The sequence below is a fragment of the Bison bison genome, unplaced genomic scaffold (assembly GCF_000754665.1).
Source record: "Bison bison bison isolate TAMUID 2011002044 unplaced genomic scaffold, Bison_UMD1.0 scf7180017864068, whole genome shotgun sequence".
NCBI classification, from domain to species: Eukaryota; Metazoa; Chordata; class Mammalia; order Artiodactyla; family Bovidae; genus Bison; species Bison bison.
Window position 1 is genome coordinate 3162377 of NW_011494640.1, and position 10349 is coordinate 3172725.

At 48.9% G+C, this 10349-nt stretch overlaps 1 protein-coding gene across 2 annotated transcripts in view; it reads right to left on the reverse strand.

Moving 5' to 3' along the window:
• PHC2 (polyhomeotic homolog 2 (Drosophila)) overlaps nt 1–10349 on the reverse strand; it is a 113898-nt gene that overhangs the window by 27155 nt on the left and 76394 nt on the right. For both annotated transcript variants that reach the window (XM_010836948.1, XM_010836947.1), the window contains 2 exons: nt 1172–1584; nt 741–906 (listed from right to left, as the gene is read on the reverse strand). In XM_010836948.1, coding sequence (XP_010835250.1) covers nt 741–906; nt 1172–1584 — 579 coding nt within the window. The remainder of the gene's footprint in view (nt 1–740; nt 907–1171; nt 1585–10349) is intronic.

The following is a 10349-nucleotide window of genomic DNA, read 5'->3' on the forward strand; positions in this document are numbered from 1 at the left end:
CCCTCGTTCTCTCCACCCCCACTCCCAGCACATTGAGTTCAACAATGGAACTGCCTCCCTGAATTATACGTGGCCCATGGCCCAGAATGTCATCGAGATCTGGGCCAAGATGGCTGCACACACTGGCAGAGAAGGAAAGGAAAGTGAGGGGATTGCTGTGGGGGCAGAGGTACCACCGTGGTTCTCCTGTCAGGGTAGAGGGATCAGTGGAGCCTCCTGAAACCCAGGGCTTAGAAAAGCCTGACTGCCACTGAGCGCTCGCTCAGTGGGGGAGCCCAGAGCAGAGCTGCCTGTTCCTTCAATGAGGCTTTCCATGAATCCCCTGCTAGCTCCCCTTAGGCATTGCCCTCATCTGTGTGCTATGCAGCCGCCTTGTCATATCGTCAACTTCAAGAACACTCTCTCATACCAAGCAGAGGAGAGGACTGAGACAACTGGATCCCTGGGTGAACTCTCAACCTAGCACATGGCGGCAGTGGATACATCTGACAGCAGTGACAGGCCGGCCTCATCTAGAACTTTCAATTCTTTCTCTATCCTTTTATACCTTCTGGGTCCCCTTTCTTTATCCTTGCTTCATCCTCTCAATCCACTCTCTGATCCCACCTACCCAAATTCTTTCTTGCCACTTGGGGTTTATAGTTTCCTTCCCGTTCTAGAGGCCCAAGTGCAATGTGCCAGGGGGTGGCAAGGAGGGCTGACTCTCTTCCCTCCCCCAAGGGCCCCACTACACTTCATACCGTGAGCTGGGGACTGCTGGATGTTCGGGCTCTTGGGCACAGTCAGGCCACCTGGCATGGCAGTGACGATGGCTTGCTGATGTGGTGATGGGCCAGACCGAGTCTCCGACCCACTCTTCTCCCCAGGTACCACTTCCTTCCAGTCATCAGGGGTGCACTGCTGGGGCTGTTGAAGGACAGGACAGATATGATTTGCTCATGAATTGTCTCTACCTTTCTGGATGTGTCCCCTGTTTCCGTGGAGCTTGGGAAGAAGGACATTAAGATTCAGCCAGCCCCAAGTTAGTGAGAGGCCCCTTTTCTTTCCTAGAGTACTCAACAAGGACTTTGATGCTCAGCCCACACAGATACACATCCCACTGGGGGCCATGGGATGGCCTGAGTGGTGACCTCCCTCTCTGTTCCCTGGGCCTTGGGATAGGCTTACTCACCACCGGTGAAGCAGGCTGTAGTTGTAAGATGACAGCTGAGGCATGCTGGAACCTGCGCTGAGGGGTGTGGGCCAGGCCCTCGGGATATCCGTTGTGAGCCCCAGTGTCTGGTGTGGGAGGGGGACACTGCTGAGAGCTGCCAGGCTTGTGCAGATTGGCAGTGGGGCACTGGAGAGGCAGGGTGGATGGGACTGGGCCTAGCGGCATGGCATGGGCTTCTGGGCTGGGTTGCAGGGCCAGGCTCGGAGGGACCGAGGCCAGCTGGGGATGGGATGGGGCTTGGAGCGCCGGCCGTGATGGCTGGGGCGGTTGCTGCTGCTGTGATGGCTGCTGCTGCTGCATCACAAACTGGGGCTGCAGGTGCTTTGAGGATGGTTGGGACAGGAGCTGGTGCGGCTGCAGCTGAGCATAGGCTGAAGAGGGAGAGGCCAGGTTAGGTGGCATGGCTTGGCCTGGTCTTCTACTGTGTCCCCCCATCTGCGCCCCCTCCCACATCCATATAAAGAAGGCTCTCCAAACTCAATGTCCTTGCTTTCATGTCTTTCCTCCTTTGCCAAGAGCTTAGCCTGGCCATTGCTAGGGCCTGACTTTCTCTGTTTTTTTTTGCTTTCTTCCTATTCGGAAACACTGGGCCCTTGGCTGGCCCTCAAAGCCCAATGCAAAGCTCACCTCCTCTGTGAAGCCTTCTTGGATCATTCCAGCTGTTCAGAGAAACCCTGGATACTGCAGGGTGATACATTTTCTCTCTCCTCCATGCCCTGCACTTGCTTTGCTCCATGTTTGCAATAGGTGCAGCCCATCACCCAGCCCAGCTCTGTAAGGATGGCTGTTAGTCACCCTCCTGGCTCTGCTCGAGCCGGGCCCCCTCCAGGGAGGGCCTGCTGCACACATAGTCCTCAGACTCTGGCGGGAGGCAGCCTGGGCTGGACCACAGTTTCCTCCTGTTACAAGTGGGGGACCTTGGGCTAGCTGTTTAACCTCTCAAGGCCTTAGATGTCTTGTCTGAAAACCAGAAACAAAAAAAGCTCTTGCCCAGAAAGTTGTAAGGATGAATGAAAGAAAGAAAGAAAGAAAAGAAACAACACAAAAAAACTGTGAAAATAAAATGAGAAAAATGACATAATGTGAACAGCACAGTGCCTGGCACACGGTCACGGTCAATCATTTAATTTGTATATTCAATCATATCATTAAAAGTGTTATTTCAGTCTTAGCTTAGGTTCTGAGTGTCCTGGGCTTACCTCTACCATAATGACGTGTATCACAATGGATAAGAACTGTTTCTTAGCTGTCTTCCCTTACAGGTCATGAACCCCTGATGATTGGAAACAATCACGTATGGCTTTATCTAGAACCTCGTATGATACTTAATAGTAGATGAGGGCTGAATAAATAAATGTATTGTCATGGACTGGGGTTCAGGGGTTGCCGTTTGCTCCTTGCCCTTTCTTCCGTTTTTAGCCAGGCTGGCTTGTGGAGGTGAGGATTCCTATATTTTCTCATCATCCTTCCAGCGTCCAGCTCATGCCTTATGCACAGTAGGGGTTCAGGAAATTCAGCTCAGAGATTGGGTGTTCTCACCTTGCTCACTCTCTGACTAGTGGCATCCAGGCTAGCTTAGCATGAGGGCCGCTCAGTTGGACTGGTCCTGCCTAAAAAAGCTGTCCTTGGCAGAGACTCGTATAGCTGGAGGGCCGGCAGAGAGAGGCTGTGTTGTGCAAATACACAGAGGACCACGGCTGGAAGCTCGCAAGTGGATTTTTACAACCACAGGCTCCAAGCCAATGAGGGGAATGCCAATTCTGGGTCCTGAGCTAACATGTGAAAGGATCCTGTGACACAGGTGCAAAGGAAGCAGACTGCACACACAGTTAGGGGAGGCACCTTCTTTCTTAAATTTTGTCTATATTACACATAGGTTCCCAGCTATCTCATCACAAGCCCATGTGGAGTTTCAAGCAGAATGTCAGCAGGAATGGAAAGGAGAGGACAGAAACAAGAGGTGTTAAAGAGACACAAAATGCTCCTTGGTGACCTACTGTTGGAGGCAGAGGAGGAGGGTGTATGGATGGCCTGCAGTTACAGCCTGGATGACGGTGAACTGTGGCAGAGAGAAACATGGACGGTAATGAGGTTTTGTGAGAAATGTGTGGGGCTTCAGGTGATGGTAGAGCATCCAACTGGAAATGCCAGCAGGCATTTGGTGATTATAAATTGCCCCTGACCCCAACCTGAGCTTTGTCTCCTAATTTCACCCTGAACAGCTCAAAACTTAACAATCAGGTAAAGACTGTTAATCAGGCAAACTTAGTAATCAGGGATTTTTAAGATGATCCTTGTTAAGACACCCAAGAGATACTGCAGAGGCCATGAAGTGCCTGGATAGGCTCTAGCAGTCAAAAAGATCTGCAGATGAGAGGAAGTATCACTGAAGACTCAGGTGAAACTTGTTCTCCCTTATCCCCAAACCATGAATTCCTATCCTGGGAACAGAGTCCATCTAGGGGCTGCTGGTTTGAGCTGAGAGCTGGAGATGGTACAGGTCAGAGAGGCTAAGAGGGTCAGAGGCTTGTCCTGCCACCCACTGGCTATGTGGCCCGAGACAGGTCCTTTTCCTTCCCAGGACTTCAGGGTTTTATCTGTGAGACAAGAGGTTTGGGCTAGATGATCATACAGTCTGATGGGGGCAGGGTGGCTATCATAGGAAAAGAGTTTAAAATTCAGGATTTATAATGTGGAAAAAGGAAGTTTGGAGAAGGTTCTAGATCTATAGTGCATAAGAGTACAGTTAGGCACAGTACACATGTGTTCACCAAGACTGGGAGAAGCAACTGTTGGCCTCCCAGCCCTCCATCCCTGGACCTCCTCTCTGTCCCACTCTCCCCAACCCTGTGCTGCTTGTGGAAGGCCATTGTTTCAGGACAAATGATGCTAGCATATGCTGAGGCTGGAAACAAAGCTCATGAAAGCTTAGAGAAGTTCATAGATCAAAGACTCCAGGATATTTTGGGGCAGGGGGAATGTACATCCTTAAACTTTCAAGGTTAATAAAAGCAAAGACCATGATTTAACTCCAGCATTGTGCTGAGTCAAATTCCTTTTATTTAAAGCGTTGTAGTACATTTCTAATTGGTCTTTCTGATTCTAGTTTCTTCTCTCTATAATCTGACTTGTGGATAGATCACAAATTAATCTTCCTAGGGCACAGATCTGATCCCTGATTAAAAGCCATCAGGGACTCTCCTCTGTCTGTGGTTGTCTAAGGCCCCTGGTGTTCAAGATCTTCTTACAATATAAAATAACCTTTTAATATTATTTCTTTGATCCAAGCAATCTTTACTGTTCACTGCACCCTGTACAGAAGTTTGTACCCTGTCTCACACTGTCTAGAGTGCCATAAATCAAATCCTCACAACCTCCCTTTCCTGCCACTTCCCAGCAGTGGGAGGCTGGGCAATCACTGGACCTCTCTGGACCTCTGGCTCGTCATCTTTAGAGTGGGGGTCACGATGATATCTACACTCATAGTTATTTCAGTGAATGACTTATCTGCTTTGATAGACAGAATTTAGGATTGTTTCCTCCAAAGTGCCTAGAATTTAGCAGATGCTCAGTGTGGCTGTATGAATGAATGACAGCAAGGTGGAACTCCAGCTTGTTTGTGCCACAGAACTCTTCCCCTTCAGAGCTTGGACAGGCATGAGTTGGGGATAACCCTATAGGCCATTTTGGTTTTATCAGCACTCTGGTTTACTGAAGACCTTCCTCCTGTGTAACCTCTGCTCACCGCCTGCCTGCCCTTACCTTCATCCATCCTAACTGCTCTGCTCACTGTCTGTACAGCATTCCTCTCCACTGTGCCCTTCTGGCTTCAACTTCAGTGCTTCCATTTTCTGGAATGCCCTCCTTCTGCTTCAGTGATCTCAGTAAGGCATAAGCTTCTTTGGCCCAGGCTCAGCTCATGTTCTCTCTGCCTTGACCCTCAGTTACGGGTTTTCCCTCGGAAGTCCTGAATGCGCTTGCTTTTACTGCTGATTTCTTTGATTCATTTGTGATTTAACATGTACTATCTTGTAGATGTATTTCATCAATGTTTAAAAATTCTTATCCCCCACCACCATTTTAACATCTTTTGAATTAGGCTGCATATTACAGTTGATGATGCTGGTTTAATTGGTAGTGCTTTCCTTAGAGGCAAAAACATGGTGCATTTTACAGTCAGTGGTATCTTAAACTGGAATACTTTTTATGCTTTTGTGTGTTTATTTTCTGTCTATCTGGCCAGATTATATGCTTTTTGAGTCAAAGTTTTATGTTTCATTTTTTTTTTTAACTTTAGAGATGTGCTTTAGTTGAACTAACGTTCAGTGTTTCTTTTCCCTTCCACACTGTCCAGCACAATAATCTACATGTCCGTAGATGCTCAGCATCTATCTGCTGTTGATCATAGTGAGGTCAGTGGGGTGGTTGACGATGGGCACTTCCCACTGAAGCCACCATACCAAAGGCGGCCGCACCCCTCTTCTCTACAGCTCAGATGGGGCATGTCACTTTTTGAAATATTAATGCACAGAAATCTCTCTGGGCCTTTATTTCCTCCTACAGTCCAGGGGCTTCATTTTTCGCTTGGAACTCTTTTGGCTGCCCCTATCCCCCACTGCTAGAAGGCTCACTGCTTCTAGGGAACAAAAGCTTGGTTCCGTGGGACCTCAGCCATGGCTCTGGAAGGCCTCGTCAGCCCTTTCTGTTACGGAACAGAGGAGGGGCAGGCCTAGGGCCTCCCCACATTAGGGCCCAGCTCAGTGGAGAGACTCTAGGTCAGCTCTTCTTTCCCGTCTTGTGCTTTAACCTTGACAGCCGCCTTAGAATCTGAAGAGACCAATTCACCGTTCCCCAAACAGTTGGTTGTTAGCAGCCAGAGGATTAAGGGCCCCTGTGCAGGAGGGCCGGCTGTGAGGGTTCACCGACTCGCGCCCTTTGCTGCATGCACTGCCAGAACTTGTGACCAGTAATGGATCTCGATTGATCCTAAGTCTTCCTGGATGCAGGAAAAAGCTCAGTGTCCAGAAGTGCTGGGATTCTTGCCTCAAAACACACGGGAGCCGCGAGCATCCCAGATGTAGGTTGGAGGTTTGCTCAAACACATTTTTCTCTGAGCTGCAATGCTTGACTAGAGTTTGGAATTACCTGGACTACCAGTGAAGGGAGGGTGCTTGCGAGAGAGGAATGGCATAACTTTCTACTACCTACTACTCTTCAGGGCTTAGAGAGTTAAATGAAGAGATACTTTCAGCTATTCGTTCACGCGACAAAAATCACAGCACCGACTACAGAGCAAGTGCTGTTTGGTGCTGGCCAAAACCTGGTCCCTAGAATAGGTTTAGTGGAATACAGTTTAGCAAGAGAGAGTTGGTAAACAGATACCCTCAGCATCACTTGGTAAATATTAACGACAGGAGACAAGCACACATTACTGAGAACACAGAAAAGGAGATTCAGCTTGGAAAGGAAAGCAGAGAAGGCTTCCTGGAGGAAGTGAGTATTTAGCATGATTCAGAGTTCTGAAGATGATGAAAGGAAGAGCACGTGGGAAGACCTGAGGCCTTAAATACCATGGTGCTTTCAGGGACCTACAGGGCATCCTGTGCAGCTGAACCCCTGGTGACTGGTGTGAGAACAGCCAGAGAGGAGGCAGTTTGCTGGGGGGTGGGGGGGTCTAAATGATGCCAGCACCCTTCAGAGCTTGCTCATCTCCAAAGATACCTCACGTGATTAGGCCTCAGGGAGTGACTGAAATTGAGGTTGACTCTGGAGGTCAGAGTCCCACATACACATAACTAGACAAGGAAGCTCTTTTAGGAAAATCTGAAGAAATAGGCACATGGATTTTCTGAGATGCAGTCCTGCCAGGCTGAGGCCTAGGAGGAATGTGAGAGGGGAAATGGAGCTGAGGGAATCTCCCTGGCAGAGGAAACAAGTTTACAAAAACAGGGTTGCCCACCTTTGGAACATGCTGTGGCGGGCTGTCTATGCCCTAATATCTTTAGACCTGCCCTGCAGCTACCTGGCAAAACCACCAGACACCCTCTGTAGGCAGGATTCCTTGTAGGACAGCTTGCAGCATTAGAAAGGAAACTACCCACCCTTGGTAGAGGGATGAAAATACAGCAGAAGTGGCTAACGGCATGGATTTTAGAGACCGATCTGGTTTGAATCTTGGTTCTGCCACCTACAGGCTGTGCAACTGAAGACAAATTGTTTAACCTCTCCGAATCTTGATTTCCTCTTCTACAAACAGTGATACACTTCACAGAGCAGTCTGTTAGTATCAAATGGAAGATTATGTTTCAACCACAAAGAGGAGAGGTTCACTGCCTTTGTTCATGCTGAGAAGATGCACAATACACGGTAGCTATTCTTAAAATACTACCTGCTATGTATATATTGCTTTGAACTTCTCAAAGCATTCTTATAATCTGAGTCTCATTTACTCCTTACAAGCAGGCTCTGAGGCGAATGGGCAGTGTTCCCATGTTACGAGCAAGGGGAGTTGTTTCCAGGAGACTCCTACAATGCAGCAGATTCAGGGAAAATTGACTTCATTTGACACATGAGGCAGGGTGTCTTGGATCTCATAAACGCTTGAAAAATGCTGACGGGTGAGTGAAGGGTGCAGTCAGCAAGTGCAAATTAAGACGGCAGGCTTTCAAGGGTTAGTTGGAGGCTGTTGAGAACTTTGGAGGTAATCTTGGATGGATGAGGAAGGGGGAGTGTGATGCCAGGAGGAGAGATGGAAGGTCTGCACAGGTCATGTTGGTCACAAAGGGGTTGGGGTTGGGGGAGGAGAGGTGGAGGATCTGTGCGGGGAAGCCCTGAGCAATTACAGTGGTTCTGGGGTCTTGAAGGCCCCTACCCAGAGTTAGAGTCAGTGGTCAGAAGTCATTAACATGCTAATTATTGAATCCCTCCTGTGACCCAATGAAGCAGGAAATAAAAGACGCAGTGAAGGTTTCTAAACAAGCAAGGAGCAAGTCTCTGAGGACGGTGACTCTGGCAAGTATGGGAGGAGGGTCTGGTGGTCAGTTAAACCTCATATGGTCAGCGGGCCTTAAGCAAACCTGGGAGCTGACACAGAGAAAATATGGTCAGAACATGGTGAGAAAGTGGGTGGTGATGGAGGGTGGGAATAAGGAGTGAAAGGGAATGAGTACTGTGAGCCTGCTCAGTGCTGGACACATCGCATCTCATCCATCTTATAGCATGTGGTAAAAATAACCATCTTAGTCTTATAAACAAAGAAATCAAGGTTTACAGAGATGAAGTAACTGGATGCTGGTCACAGAACCAGTAAGTGATGAGGCTGGGGTCTGAAACCAGGTCTCACTGTGAAGCCTATGCTTTTCCCATTCAAACACTCCTGCCTCCCTGAAGGGAAATGAATCAAAACCGTCTTGAGATTGTAAGCCTGGGTCCAGGAATACCTGATGACTGCAGACAGTGGCCAGGAACGGGAAAGGGGGATCCTTTCTGAAGAGGGAGACCTCCAGCTTTGGGGGTTGATGTATGAATCTCCAAATTTTAAAAATGTGTGTGCAGGTGGGGTGACATCCTCGTGGGAGGATCCCATAGACAGCTGGAAATCGCTGGGGACGGGGGTGGGGGGCAGAGTTGGCTGTGTACTGAGGAGTCATCTGTGGATGGTGGGGGCAGGCATCTGAAGTGTAAAAAAAGGCAAGGTCCACTAGAAGAGAGGTAACCATGACGGGGGATGGATGGACTGAGCGTTTTGGGAGTCCCACAGCTAATGGCGGTGGGGCCAGGGAGGAGCAAGGAGCTCCAGGGCCCATCTACGTGCACAGATGGTCCCAGGCCCACGTGGGCACTCTGGGCATAGATGCCTCCCGGTGCCAGCTGAGATAATCCCCTTCACTTCTGTTCTGGAAACATACTCAGTTTTCAAGGCGCGACTCAAATTTCCATAGCCCCTCTTAGATTTTACACTTGTTCAACTCTAATGCCCATATGGTTGGCATCGTGTTTGGCACATAATAGGTGCTAAATGAGTGTTTGTGGAGCTGAATTGAACAATTAAGGAGGGAAAGCTATATGGAGATGGTAACTAATTATTTTTTTCTGAGCCATACCTTCTTCATTTGTGAGATGAATAATTATTGCTAGGAGTAAATGAGATATGTAGGTTAGGCATTTAGTACAGTGCCTGGAACATGGTTGTTCATTATTGGTTGGTAATTATTATTACTGGCAGCAACCATGGATGTAACATAAGAGGAGCTTAGGGGGAAAGAGTCGGGGAAAGAAGGAACGCCCGACAGTTCCAAGGCACACAGTCTGCCTTTCCTCTTTCTCTCTCTCACACACGCACACCCATGGTGGGAAATGTTCAGCAAATATAAAACTTCTCTGCTGGTATCTGCTGGCTTCTCCCAACCCTGACCTAATACAAGGAGGAGATGCTTAGTAATCTCAATCTGGTCCTACAGTGGGTAACTGAAATGATCGTCATAATTGGTTGCCTGATTTTAACATTAAAATTGTTGGAGCTAGAAAACAGGACTTCATGTAATGTTTTGGTTTTTACTGAACTTTCTCAGCAAAAGTGTTTCTACCCTGCAGTTTGGCAGGTGCTTTGGGAGGGAAATATGGTACCCAAGGGTCCTGGAATCAGCACGCGTCACACTGTCCAGCTTCTCACAGACAGAATCCCCGCTCCCTGACACAAAACCCTCTCTGTGGTAAAAACAAAGCCACTGTGTGGCAGGCCTTCCCAACAGTGAATTCTCTCTCCTTCCAGAGACCTGAGGAGGGATGAAGAGACAGAACAAAGACCCGGCATCTGGAGCACAATTGTGTGAAAAGCGCCCAGGATTTTCAGTGACTGGACGGCTCTCTTTTATGACAGCATCTCCCTCCCGGCCAGCCACTTTCTTCTCACCTTTGGGCCTCCGTGTACGTCTAGGGGCCTCGACTGGAGCCACTAGAATGGGGACTCCAAGAACCAAGCCGCTTATCAGGAGCTGTGACCCAGCTCCCCCTGGTCTCCTCTGGAGGCCAGACCTAAGGAGACCCTTCTTCTGCCCTCCTGGTTCAGTCTTTCCATCACATTGCGAGGCCCAACCTCTCTGCTCTGCTCTCTGCCCCCTCCCCTCTCCCCCCCCCC